A 14,716-nucleotide genomic window follows, 5' to 3' on the forward strand; every position below is an offset into this window, starting at 1 on the left:
CTCCTCCTCCTCCTCCTCTTGTGTCCTCATTGCTTCCACCTCCTCCCTTATCATACTTTTCTCGTGGTTTAGTATGCCTCCTCCTCCTCCTCCTTCTCTTCTTCTTCTTCTTCTTCTTCTTCTTCTTCTCCTCCTCCTCCTCCTCCTCCTCCTCCTCCTCCTCCTCCTCCTCCTCCTCCTCCATGATTATCAAATATTCTTCCGTACTTCCCTCATCCTTTACATCTTGTCGTGGCATTAAAGTGCTACTGCCACTCATCCGTCAGGCCAGCTGGCGATGAGTACGGAATTTCGGTGTAGTGTTGTTGTGTTCCAAGCCTTAGAGCTTCTTCGTACGATGCGTGGCTAAGCAAGTCGGTACTGTTCGTGGAGTAATGTTAATGATAATGATAATCTTAATAGTAGTGATAATAACGTAAGTTATGAGAATAATTATGTTTTTCATGAAGGCATTTAACCTAGAGAAAAAAAAATGCGTACACAGACCCTGGGGGACATTGACCTGACCCTACGAGTGTGTATAGATGAATGTATATAGTCATCATATAGGGAAGGATTGAAGGTGATGTAGATTGGTATGGAAGTACATTCAATTCTCATAAAACTAGAGAGGAACTCCAGATAGCAGGACCACCTTCAAATATGATGATATGGGAGTGATCTACGCAGCTTGGGTTTATATTGGAACGTCAGGTCAAGCGGTTAGGTTTTGGAAAGTGGGGAACCCGTGTTTGTGGTGGACTCCGCTCAGAGAAAACGGTGCCACAAGGCGAGTTTTAGATGGCTAACTATGTTAGATCACCCTGGGTAAGGCAGTCGTACTGACCGGACGCAAACTTCTGTGGTACTTCCTCATCGTCTGTGAGGGAGTTATTAGACTCCTTCGCTGTCTGTGACTTGAACCAGTAGCATTGGTTCCTGGTGTGTCTCCGCCATCATCCCGGTCTCCATCTCTCTCTCTCGTCAACTCATTCTTCATACCGAGTCTCGGTTTCTCGTGATGTGATTTACGCTGCCCCATTTCGCCGTTCATTTTCCTCACATGATCATGTTTCTTTTTCCACTCATCCTCTCCTTCCTCCTCCTCCTCCTCCTCCTCCTCCTCCTCCTCCTCCTCCTCCTCCTCCTCATGACATCACTAATATCATTCACCACGGAGCTTCAGGAGTGAGTATAGCTCATGGGTAAGACGAGTCTGGTGGGGCTACAGTGAAGGGAGGACCTCGAACAGTGACCATGGCGCTCTAGCAGTGAATCATCACGCTCCTCTCGCAGTGAATATGTACATCACTGAACGGTGTACACACAACAGCTGTGCTTGTTACACGCGCGCGGGCCTGTAATCAACATGTCTTTGGGGTGATAACGTTGTCTGGTTTAAGTCTCTTTAGCTGCCCGTGTACACAAGATCATGGAACAGGTGTGGTTGTGGAGTGGGAGTGTTGTGATTGTGGTTCTTTGATCATATGACGGAGTAGTCAGCTGTGATGAAAGTGGTCACTCCAGTGTCTGATTAGCCATTGGTGTTATGTTATGAGTTTACCATACATGCTGGTGACTACTGCCTTATTGATTACAGTTGTCACCTGCTGAAAGTATGAATAAATTAAAGTATTTGTTGGTAGTAGAAAAAGTATGGCAGGTTTGTGTTGTATTTACAGAATCGTAGCGGAAGTCACGCGTGGTGTTCTTTGAAGAGTAGGAATTCGAGAGTGAATTCCCCGTGTTTGTTATTTACTCAGTTGGCTGGACTACCGTAGGATGCTGGGCTTAGTTCCGGGTGAGGGTGTGAGCGGTGCATCATACATGGTAACCAGGCTCACGGCCATGAACGGCTGGGTTATGCTTGTGAACAAGGCGCTCATTCATGTATCCCTCCACCCCCCACATGACCCGTGCTCCACCTCACCTCCATCACATACCGCGCATAGCTTGTGTTCCACCCCCTCCGTCACATACCGCACATGACCCGTGCTCCACCCCCGTCACATACCGCACATGACCCGTGCTCCGCCTTCGTCACATACCGCACATGACCCTTGCTCCACCACCCCGTCACATACCGCACATGACCCGTGCTCCACCCCCGTCACATACCGCACATGACCCGTGCTCCACCCCCGTCACATACCGCACATGACCCGTGCTCCGCCTCCGTCACACACTCACGACACCACTAGCCATTAATATTGTTCTCTCAGGTCAAGGTCAGGGGCCACCTTCAGTACATCTTCATCTCCGCTACACTCAACGCCACTTTCCCTTCATTTCCCTTGACGGAAGATGATCCTTCCGTGGTGTGATAGTTAGCCTTGCCGACCATGAAGCATGTACTGGCCCGCCCAGGCGTCAGCCTGCGTGGATTCGAATCTCGAGCGGGGCAGTCGGCCTCCAGTTTACCCCAGCTGTTCAGCCTCCCCAAAGGCATTGGTCGGTAAATTGGGTAGCTGACATTGGCACACACACACACACACACACACACACACACACACACACACACACACACACACACACACACACACAGTTCTTACTTCAGGAGTTCCTTCTATCGTAATGAGTCTCCTGCACCACTCAGGAAGTAGGCCACCTCCGCCGACCAGGCCCGTAGGTCGTAGAAGTGTGATGTTGTTTGTGTCTCTGTATGGAGAACGTGCAGGGCAGGTGAGTAAGTAGCAAGTGCCCCGTGTCTTTGTGGTGGTGGCATCATGGGCATGAATGGTGTTTGGGATATGTTTATGAACGCTGATGTGATGGCCTCGTCGATGGCTTTGATGAAGGTGTGTTCACTTGCTAATGCCGTCTCAGTTAATGAGAATAATAATGATAAAAAAGTTTACATAACTAACTGATCGTGACATTGCAATTCATTCGCTAGTTCTGGCCAGTTTCTAACATATATATTTTTCTCTCTCAACCTCTCGGGGTCGTGATCTTACATCACATGATTTGCTCGTTGAAGCCGTGTCTATGCTGTCACCTTCTGCAGGAAGGGAAAACTACGTGTCTGTCTTGTATGTGTCTAACGAAAGAATCAGCCGTCATAGTATAGCTGCCTAATGTTGAGCAGGACTCATATTACAGTGTGTATTACCGTTATCATGGTTACAGTGTTGGTGTGTATTACCGTTATCATGGTTACAGTGAATGTGTGTATTACCATTATCATGGTTACAGTGTATGTCGGTATTTTCATTATAATATTTTGCCTGAAACGTAGGGTAAGTTCCGTTGTCATATCTTAATTCGTTTTCTTTTCGTTTTAGGAGGAAATCAGCGCTGTCTTCGGCGAGGTTGAGGTCAGGTCAGAGAGCCGGGAGGACGTACCACGCCCTCGCACGCCCGCACGCCCACCCCTGCTAGACGGACAGGCGTCGCCCTCCAAGATCCGGAAAGTTTACTCTGGCGTGCGACAGACAGAGTCTTCGTCGTCCCCGCCGCGGCGCCAGACGGGCACCTCGCCCTCACACCCGCGTCGTCGTGTGCCCTTCATCCGAAGGCCCCGCCGGGTGTCCGCCCCCGCCCTCACTAACATCCACTCCTACAATGGCACCTGCACGCCGCCCCCGTGGCAGCCCCGAGCTGACCCTCACCTCCAGGAGTGGTCCAAGGGCCTGCTGAAGGACTTTCACTCGCTGGTGGAGGAGGAGATACGCTCCCTCCATCGCCACACTCAGCCCTCCCACACCTCGAACGGCGCGCTTGAGTTCGGTGTCCATAACTTCCCGAGCGGCGGCAGCAGCCCCGGCCAGAGGGGGGAGCCCGGGGAGGTCGTCAGGAGGAAGGAGCCTCCAGATGAGGATGGTGGCGGGACCCACGAGCCAGTGAGGCAAGCGTCCACGCCCCAAGACGCCACCGACGGCATGGGCGCCACGCAGAGCGCAGGGCGTGGAGACGCGTGGGTCGGGGAGAAGCCGGGGAACTTCAAGACGTACACGCTACCCAGGGCCGGAGGCCACCGCAGCATCAGCCTGAGCGGTACCGGTGGTATCACCTACCGCGCCTCCGCCGCTCATCCCGATGACACGGACGTCAGTTGTCAGCTGCTGCGGGTGAACCCTCGCTTCTCACGCTCCCACTCCCTGGACGAGGGCGCCGGACTCAGTCCCTGGGCGCTCCACCACCTCTCCGTCATCGACGGCGCCCACGTCAAGCTGCCGACGCCTACGGACGCCAGCAGCAGCGCCAGCATGTCCACCGTCTGCACCGCCCACCAGTCGGAGCCGCGGGACATACCCTCCACGCCCCACAGCGCCCGTGACGCGGGACCCTACAGCATGCCGGAAGGTCACTACGGCAAAATAAGGAAAACTGGAATCACAGAGAAGGACAACGAACAGTGGCGGCCGACCCTAGGGGAGGGTCCCCAGGTAAACGGCGGCGGCGGTGGAGTGGCCAACGGCTGGCCCGAACATGCCGGGGAGGCCGCAAGAGCCCTCTGCGACGCCACTAATTCGACAGACTCGGCCAAGCTACACAGGGCATCGGAACCATACTTGAACAATAACGGTTCCTCAGCCTTCACCGCGGCGGACCTGGAGAAGGGCGTGAGTGAATCGTGGGCTTGGGCGGACCAGGAGGACGCCTGCAGCCTCACCGACCGACCCTGTGACCCGGACGCGTGTCCGCATTGCCGCGCGAAGAGAGATTCATCCATGGTGGACGAGGAGCGTAGATCTGAGGACGTAGATAACCAGAAAGAGATGGAAGTCGTAGAGTTAGCCGAAGAGGCGACTAGCATAGAAGCAGGGGTTGATGGTCAACCCGGAGAGGGCGTGTCTGTACTGATCACGCCCCCTGAAGCTATGGACGTCTGTCATTCTGAGGAAGTGACTGACGAGATATACCCGGAGGAGGCGATGGAGAGACAGATGTGCAGTCGGGAGTGTTGTGGACGCAAGAGTGAGCCGGCCCTCCTGAGTTTGGTGACTGGGCCTCTAGACGGGCGCCGTCACACCCTGCCCGCCCCAAGGGTGTACGGCAGCCTCTCCCTTCTGTCGGCGCCCGCCCCGACCTTTAGCACCTCGTCATGGGAGACCCTGCCTCCTGCCGACGAGCTGGAAGTGGAGCTGGAGGAGAAGCCCATCTCGGCAAGCGTGGCGCGGCCCATGTCCCCCGCCGCCCTCAGTGCCACATCCTCACGTTCCCTCAACTCGTCCCTCTCCTCATTGTCACACCTGAGTGTCCACCCGGACCACTCCGAGTGTGACTCCTGGCCCTCCTCTCCTGTCACTCAACAGTACCTGTCACCCGAGGTGTTCTTCGACCCCGTCGCCATGGTTGCTCCGCAGACGGGTGACTACTTCGCCGTCAAGAAGCCGCTGGACAGGGAAGATGACATATTTTTCATGGAGAAGACGGAAACTACTGACGGCTTCATGGAGTCATGCAGTAAGGGCCAGGAGGGCCAGGCTCAGAAGGCTAAGGACACGCCCTCGCCAGAGCCCATCACAGGTGTGTTGCAGTTGAGGCCCGTGGGCTCCCAGGGGACTGGGGACATTATCTTCTCCGTGTCTATTCCCGAAAACCGCAAGAAGGAGAAGCACAAGACCGAACCTTCTCTTGACCTGAACGGAAGTAGCGATGCTAACACAGTGTGTGATAAACTCGAAGTGTTTAGGAATGACGCGAAGGATGGAGACATGGCGAGAAGTGAGACGGAGGAGACCATGAATGGATCCTCGGACTTAATGTGTCTTCGCCTGGACAAACTGAACATGAATGAAGATGGGATGAAGGAAGATGATCCCAGACCAAAGAGGCCAATGTTAGGTCGCAGTGATACGAAAGACAGCGGCGTGACTGACCTGTCCAGCAGTGTGGAGGGCCCGACGACGACGACGACGACGACAGCGGCCGCCGCCTCCTGTTCCTCCTCCGCGCAGCAGCAGGAGGACGCCAGGAACCGCAGCGTTGGGGACCTGAGGAAACCGCCAGCCAGATACCGCAGCTTCTCCCTCGACGAGACCAGCACCGCTCCAGATAATCCAAACATCAAGCTGGTCAACTCCTCAACTCAGTCGGTACGTATACACGGCGCACTCATGTCTGTTACTGTTAAGGCTTGTGTCTCTATGTTTGCTCTGTTCCACAAGTTCCAGACGCTCCGTCGTACATTATATGAAAGTATTTTGCTTAGGTGCGCGTTACGAAACAATGGCGGAAGCCACCTTTGTAAGTATTACAGACGAACAGATATATAGTCAACGTAGAAATAATTATAACATCTCTTGCGGTACTGTTGGAATCGTGATTAAGTGGCTCATCACGAGAAGAAATATTTGAAAGAATTCACCATAGCTGCAGACCAAATATGCGTCACGCACGTACTAATAGCTAGTAATGAAAGTGATTCAAATGGTATGTTAGGAAGGTGGGCGAGGCTCCTCCTGTAGGAGGCGCCAACATGTGCAGTCATTTCCACAAGGCCGGAGGTTAGTCAGTAAAGTGAACCTGTTGGAAGGGTCTTAACTTACGCTATGTTTACCTTACGTCGGTTTCGGGAGTTGCCATCTGATCCGGCAGCTCGATCTTGTGATCGGTCTTCATTCTTGAGGCGCCGGTCAGCCAGGCTGTTTGACCCCGTCGGTCAGTGCTGGTCTGGTGCACGCACCATGGGGGAGGGTGGCCAGTTGTGTGGTGAGGCAGTCTCAAGTATGCTAGAGGTACCCGGAACACACGTAGGCCCGCGACTCTGATACCTCTCTCATTAACCTTTTTTTCCCCCCACTCTGAAGTGGACTTTATATGCAGATTCTTCCCAGTCTGGATTTCCATCCTGGAATTGTTAAAACTGGAACCGCCTACAAGTCGCAAGACCAGGACAGGGCTTTCCAAAGCTCTCTACCTTACACACATGTATTCCGTGCGTCGATAAAATGCCCCTAAACACGTATTATTTTGTCGAGAAATACATGATGCCGTCTGCAAGTGGATCTGAATTTTTCGTACACGCTTTTCCAAGTGGTTTTGTTCTTCAGCAAACTTCAGTAACCGGTAGTTCTGCTGCTCATGCGCAGAGTTGATAAGACGGTTATAGAAATACCCGGGGAATATATCAACGAAGAGGTATTTTATTTTGACTCATCAAAAACATGTCCAGATCCTGAGGGTAAAAAATACCCTTTCGACAAAATTCATTTATTTCTGTGATATTTTGATATCCTTTCTTTGTCGTCGCATATGTACTTTTTTATTATATATACCTGGTTTTGGAGCCATATGTTTAAATGATCATGGAAGCGCGTAATAGAGGACAGGTCCTGGATTGCTTAGAATACTTCATTGAATAATAGAATGAGTACGTGTCTAGGAATTCATGAACCGATATGGAAACTACAACATGAATGAACGACTCGGTCGTCGACCATGTCTTGTAAACAACTCTTTTTCTGTTTCACTGTTTGAATCAGTTTGGAAATAGGGACGACTGTTGTGTTCGTCATCCCAACTTCAGTAAAGCTTTTTGGTACGATCGAACGTGGGAGGCCAGCTAGAGAAGTAGTCAGTTCATAGTATGGTAAGGGAAGTACTGACCTGGACTGTTGCCTGTGTGGGAGACAAGGGGTCAATATTAACGGCTTGGAATCGGCTAGGACTGGGATCCGGTAAGAAGCGGAGTGCCTCAGGGATCAGTCTTGGGACTACTGCTATTCATGATGCTACGCATCCGTCATCTTGACGTAGCAGAGGGCAGTAGCGTAAGTCAGTCCGCCCGAAAGAAAGAAAAATAGTATTGTGAACTTGATTAATGACTCAGGAAGAGTGGCAGATTACGGTTGGCTGTTGTCAGGCAGTGAAGACCGGGTAACGAGGTTCATTGTCGGTAGATACAAAGTTTAGGGTCGGGGTGACGACGTCATGGAGAACAGGTAACACCTCAGCGCCGAGGAAGTAGAAAAGTCAGGAAGAGAGAAGACAGTTTGATGGCACAAGTGTAGAGTCAAGAGAACAATGGAATATTAAACGAGATAAACTCTGTATCAGGAACGTAAATGTAGGACAAGCCTTAAACAGCAGTTTACGTAGCAGTGGTCAACCCCCTTCATCGCGGTAGTCGGTCCGCAGCTGTTCATCCCCTTTAGGGGCGAGTCGATAAATTAGGTACCGAGGCTTAGGCTACAGTAATATATATGCGTTAATGATGTGGCCTTTATTTGGGTATTCAGTTGCCCCTCTTTCCTGCTTAATCCAGTCAACATTTGCATGCTCATATTTTGTCTCATTCTGCGTCCCTCAGGGACTTGTTCCTCATTTTAGTCATTAATTCATTTTCGTTCTTGTTCCAGCATCGGCCCGAGGCCCTGGACGACTTCTTGCGGGCTGTGGAGTCCCGCATCCGCCGGGGTAGCTTGGACCAGTCCCCTCAGGACCTGCCTCCGCCCAGCATCTTCCATCCATCTCCGCTCTCCACCCCGGCTTCCACCCCGCTCTCCACAGCCACCCAGGACCTCTCCGTCACTCCCACGGTGGTGCTGGACGCGTGCACACAGACCACGCCCATGCCCACGCCCCCGCCAGCCTCCAGGGCTTCCTCTGACACGTGGCTCAGCGAGTGTGGTTGCGACGACCAGGTGTCCATGGAACCTTGCGTGTCGTCCTTAGCTCTGAGTGCTACCGAAGACGACTACGGCGAGGACGACGATGACGACGACTGGTCTGCGGGGGCGTCCCTCTCCTCCTCGTCGCCGCCGCCCACGCCCGCCTCCATGCCTCGCGACGACTCTTCTCTGTCGCTATCCGAATCGCTGGATACACTCGACCTGAACGGAGAGTCGGGCATTGGCACGGTGTCGACGCGTCCGTCCGTGAGCCCGCACCCCCACGTGACGCTCGACCTGTCCGGCTCTAACCTCTCGTCGGAGGACACAGGCCTGGAGAACAGCTTCGAGCGTCAGATCCGACGGTACATACCGCACAACCGCAGCGGGCGGGAGACCGAGCACGGCCTACACTACCGTCGCCGTCGCCCCAGACCCCGACAGCAGGAGCAGTGGGTTCGCCGCGAGGACCAGACGACCCAGACGGACCCAGAGCCGCCGCAGTTTTCCCTCAGCATCGAAGAGGACAGTCACGATAGCTTCCGGGAGTCGAACGAGACCCTTGAGCAGGGGAGAGGGCGGTCTGAGGGGCAGCTGGTGCGACACACTCACAGCGAACCTCGACTCGACGCACCCACGACCCCCATGGCTGGGGTGTTGAGAGGCGTGTGTAGCGAAGTCACCCTCCCTCCCCTCCCGTTGCCCCGTGCCTCCTTCACGCCCTCGGCGCCAGCTCTGCCCACACTGACGGAGGACAAACCACCTAAAGCACCGTGTAAGCCGTCCCGACCCCGCCACCTGCCGCTGGTGTCGCCTCACCAGCAGGGGACGCCAGGCAAGGCCTGCTCAGCACCTACCCTAGAGACACGCTCACCTCCGAGCCACACCGCCCACACCCCGGCCACCACGCCCTCAGAGGACTCGTCAGGAGAGACGCCGGTAAGTACAGACGCTCTTCCCTGTTGCCTCTCTTGCCCTTTTGCACATGTACTTCGTTTAGTAATTTGCGTCTGAAGTAATATATATAACTGTATTGATTAGGAAACTTATCTAATTGGATGGTATCACATCTTTAGTTCATTTTAGCTAAATGAAGTATCCACGGGTCACTAGCTACGTGCACAGAACGACCAGACGAACAGGTGTGATGAATAAACTTCCTGGTTATATTATATGGATGTTCCCGACGGATCATTAATATACGGTTGGTCATCAGACACACACACTCCTCCCCCGGAAGGGTCGTGGGGTGTAGAGCTTCGATGGCTCCCACGTGCAGGCTGTTCCTATGTCCGTCTGAAAAGGCCAATCATTTCAGCCTCTGGGTCCGCGGCTCCTGATTGGTTATTTAACCCACCGTAAAAGATTAACTCAGGCTCCCCCATTGGAGGATACCACTCGTCATAAAATGCCGTGCTCATCAATCACATTAATATGAAAACCAAAGCCTCCTGCTCTGGCGTTATATCTCGTTTGATATTTCCTCTTAATTGCAGGAAATTCATTATGTATTCCAGTTACATGTATGTATCCTCTTCCCGACAGTTAATACCCGACACTGTCACATGAAAGGGCTCCTGCTCGCTAGCGGCGACATTACCGTACTGGCCAGCCGCTGTGTTAACACAGACACACGCGGGGAGGAAGTGTCGAGAAATTGTCGTCATGGAAAACACTGGGAGGTCCCCCATCGCCCGCGTGTCTTAGGGACGCATCCGAACCCCTCGCTCAGGACGAGGTGAACTTAACGTTGGACATACACGTGCCAGACATACTCCCCGTACCCCCCTTTACTCTACTCATGGAAAACGGTGGTAGAGGTACTCCCTCACCTGAAGACATAGAAACATTTCTTTCACCAGTGACAGACAAGGAAGAAAGTGCTCATTAGATCCGGTGGGAAAGCAAGAGATGCTGTGGGGGCTCCTACAGAAGGTGACGTGAGTGGGGAGACTCGCGTCTGTTCAACCTCCAGGTGGTAGAATGTAAGATACCAGCTGCTCGAGTCCAGGATACCTTCATGAAACAGGTGGACACCTTCCCCCAGGTCTACCAGACCTACCAGGTTGCATAGAACGTATCATAAATTTCGACCCACAGCATTAAACAGCCTGGTAGACCAGACCCACGAGAGAGGAGATTAGCGGTGCCGTCCGTGAAAAGCCCATTGGCTCCTTGATTTATTAGTCTGTTTATGGCGGGAGATAGTCATGATGCGGTGGCCCCCGTCGCTTGGGTCTTGGTCCTCTACCGACCACGTGGCTATCGGGTCGATCCTACCAACCCGGAAAACCCGGCATGGCGGGTTGAAAGTCCCTCGACCAACTGGTGACTTGCAAATGTCCTTCGTCTCAAAGATTTGAGGCAGACGTACCGCTCTTGCCACACGGCCTGCCTACTCACGTGTGTGTGTGTGTGTGTGTGTGTGTGTGTGTGTGTGTGTGTGTGTGTGTGAGATCGACAACCTTTTCTCAGAATTAGTGCACTTGCAAGCATAATGTACGTTCCCCTTGCGTGATCCGTGAACTGCTTATTGTTTTAATGGTAGCTTGTTGGAAATGGTTTGAGATTAATGGTGAGAGACCGTATGAAAGGTTATGTGCGGAGGAGGAGGCTGGAGGAAGGGAGGGAGGAAGGTAGAACTATAGAAATGTAGTTTAGTAAGAAGTCGAGAGAAGGGATAGGCTTTATACGGCCTGGTGCACGGGGGGGAGGAAGTGGCTCCATGAGGTAAGCCAAGGTGAAAAGTCTAGTAGGTGGCAGGTGATGTTGACTTCGATGGTGAGGGTGATGGTGATCGATGATGGTGAGGAGGAAGGTGAGGGTGATGGTGATCGATGATGGTGAGGGTGATGGTGATCGATGATGGTGAGGAGGAAGGTGAGGGTGATGGTGATCGATGATGGTGAGGGTGATGGTGATCGATGATGGTGAGGAGGAAGGTGAGGGTGATGGTGATCGATGATGGTGGTGAAGAAGAGTGATGATTCTGGATGATGGTGGCGTGTGATAGTGAAGGATTAAGGTGGTAAGATGCTGCTAGTGAAGGATGAAGGGGAAATAATGAAGAGGGAGAGAGTGGTAATGAAGGAAGATGGTGATGGGAGGAAATGATGGTGAGAGAATGGTGAAGGGAAGAAGTCAGATAAATAGTACTAATGAGTCCAGGGTTATTGGCAGGACTGAGTGTGGAAGTATGTTACTTACAAAAGTATTAGAACACCCCGCCTGTTCGACATGGCTGACTTCCTAGGCGCTGCGGGTTTTCCCCCATAGAGTGGGGATCTTGAGCCAGGAGGGTAATGGTTAACGACAAATCAATAGGGGAAATTTCTTGAGCTTTCCCTAAGCGTAAAGAATTAAAACTTTTGGCTAAGTTTCTTGAGCTTGTCCTTAAGTTTCTTACGTTTTCTGTGGGCGACGTGAGGTACTCTGGCCCTGTACGTCTCGTCGTAGACTGTAATAGATTAGTTATACTGGGAGAAAAATCGTGTTACAATACTGATTTAAAACAGCCATTATCGACTTTTTGATATTTTGTTCAAGCAGTATTTCTATTGAACAACATCATCGTCCTTGTTTTAGTAGATTTAGTATGATTTCCTCTGGTATCTGAAGAGCATCTTATATTTCCCAATTATTGACGTTAGAAAAGGATTATTATTTAATCGATTTTGCGATGTGATTGTACATGATCTATTTTACCGTAGTATAAACATTATCGTTTTTTCGTCACATTATTATATCCAGTTTGGTTTTTCTACCGAGTAGACTGTAGAGTATGATGTGTACAATCCTTGTCATGCCTAAATAGAATGGTTGTAGATACGTACATATATATATCAGTGCAGCTTTAGCGTTTGGTTGGACCATGGTATTTCATGAACGCATCTCCGGCGCATTATACTGTGAAAAGAACATTGTTGTTCTGACGTAGTTGTACTTAGTCGTATTATTGTCATTATATATTAGACTCTGGTTTTAGTGAGTCGTATTATTATTATTATTATTATTATTATTATTATTATTATTATTATTATTTATTAGACTGTGGCCACACGTGTCGCAGACGAAGTATTGGCCTTCACTACTTAATTCTCACAGTTTGAATCATCATTATGTTGTTAGATGATAACCTAAAAGCACCATTATGTTGTTAGATAATAACCGAAAAGCACCATTTATTTCTCAGTGAATTACCTCTTGTTGAAGATGTATTGATATATTTGCTTAGTATCCCTTGTCTCACCAGTATTATTATATTAGGTAATTTACTTCTGGCTTAAGTGGCAGTTTATGTGTGTTTTCGGATTATCCCGTATTTAAGAAATTATAATTTGTCTTAGGTGATTATCGAAAGCTGAAGTGGAATTATTTTGTGATATGTGGGTTCCGATAATTGAGGCCATGTTACCTATGTAGGAAACATGGTTCCCTCTTCTTTCGTGCCTTCACAACTGCCATAGATGAAAGTGAAAGAAGTGAATGTAAAAATGATTTGACTTCAGCAATTGTAGGGAGAAAAAAGATGAAAAACTGAGAGATGGATGAAATGAAATTACAAGTGTCAGTTGTAGGGGTAAAAAAAGATTTACACACACACACACACACACACACACGCAGACTGGAAGTAGAATGGTGTAGTGGAGTGCAGTGAACGTGCACGGGACAAGCTTATGAAACAGATGGTTGTAAAAGAGAGGAGGGATCAGCGACTGACCTTTGGGAGTGATGTACGTAAAGCAATAACTGCCGGGCTCGCACCGTGCCATAACTCACCAGGCCAGCAGACTACAGGGGTAATGGCTGAAATATGTGCTTTTGAGTAAGTGAAGCAAAATATTCGCGTGAGGATATATATATATATATATATATATATATATATATATATATATATATATATATATATATATTGTTTACAAAACCGTGCTTGGAACCTAACTGCGCACTGGGACTGTAATCAGTGTCAGTAATTGCGAAAGGAGGGAAGTTAATGATTGAGTTATTAAAGGGGAACTGTTAGGTAGTTAGGGCGGCCACAGACGAGGAAGATGGGCCGTGAATGACTTAAGAAAACTTACGTACGAGTTCTTGATCTATCGCTGTAATGGGAAGAGCAGACGTCATTCTCTCTCTCTCTCTCTCTCTCTCTCTCTCTCTCTCTCTCTCTCTCTCTCTCTCTCTCTCTCTCTCTCTCTCATGTGAAGTACCAGTAATATACCAGGGAGAGAGAGAGAGAGAGAGAGAGAGAGAGAGAGAGAGAGAGAGAGAGAGAGAGAGAGAGAGAGAGAGAGATGTGGGGGGTGAGGCTGAAGTCGCCAGCCAGGTGGGTTGGTGAGCTCAAGGACCACTAAGGTGAAGTGCCTCGGTGGGAGGGGTTGAGAACTTTGCAGTTGAACATCGACTTGCGCAAGGAGAGTTGCATTGCCAACCTACCTACCTACCTACCTACCTACCTACCTACCTACCTACCTACATGAGGCAGGGCTAATTGCCTACAGGGAGTAATTACTTAAGCTGCTTTAGATGTACCTACGAGGATTATATAAGCCATGAAACCATATGCTGGCTTGTAGAGTGTTAGCCTACCTTACTACAAGTACCTACAACGAGAGACAGCTGTGAGGCTGGGCGGGGCTGTAGAGAACACATAAAGGTATTACGCCAGTAGACACCATGTAGCGCCATGTAATGTTTACATAAGTTTAAGACAAGCGAGTCGTGTGATCTTCGTGTTGTCCAGTGGTGTGTGGTGAAGACGGAGGGGACGTGTACTTGCCAGCGACCCCGTGAGGCAGGAAAAGGGAAAATACAGCAGATTGGCAAAACTTGATAAGGCATCATAATGCTGGCTCATTGGCCAAGACGCTGCCACGAACAATGTAACTACCACCCAGACGATTAGTGCCTTCCCTGGTCAGTGGTTGCCTACCACTCAGTGGAGAGAGAGAGAGAGAGAGAGAGAGAGAGAGAGAGAGAGAGAGAGAGAGAGAGAGAGAGAGAGAGAGACCCATCGCAAGCGAGAGGTCATTTTCGGCATCAAGGACCTTCCCGCCACAGAATGCCCTGCTCCTGCGTGGAGCGCAGGCACGAAGCTGCAAGAGCCCCATACAGGGGGAGGGGGGGGGGTTGCTGGGGCTGTATGATGATACAAGTGACGTACACACATACGTACACCA

At 50.6% G+C, this 14,716-nt stretch overlaps 1 protein-coding gene across 5 annotated transcripts in view; it reads left to right on the forward strand.

Annotated features, from left to right (window-relative positions):
• Positions 1-14,716, forward strand: part of LOC139757629 (uncharacterized) — a 529,494-nt gene that overhangs the window by 255,714 nt on the left and 259,064 nt on the right. For all 5 annotated transcript variants that reach the window (XM_071678288.1, XM_071678290.1, XM_071678292.1 and 2 more), the window contains 2 exons: positions 3,264-6,020; positions 8,286-9,476. In XM_071678288.1, the coding sequence (XP_071534389.1) occupies positions 3,264-6,020; positions 8,286-9,476 (3,948 nt within the window). The remainder of the gene's footprint in view (positions 1-3,263; positions 6,021-8,285; positions 9,477-14,716) is intronic.

This window comes from Panulirus ornatus, chromosome 27 (genome assembly GCF_036320965.1).
Source record: "Panulirus ornatus isolate Po-2019 chromosome 27, ASM3632096v1, whole genome shotgun sequence".
NCBI classification, from domain to species: domain Eukaryota; kingdom Metazoa; phylum Arthropoda; class Malacostraca; order Decapoda; family Palinuridae; genus Panulirus; species Panulirus ornatus.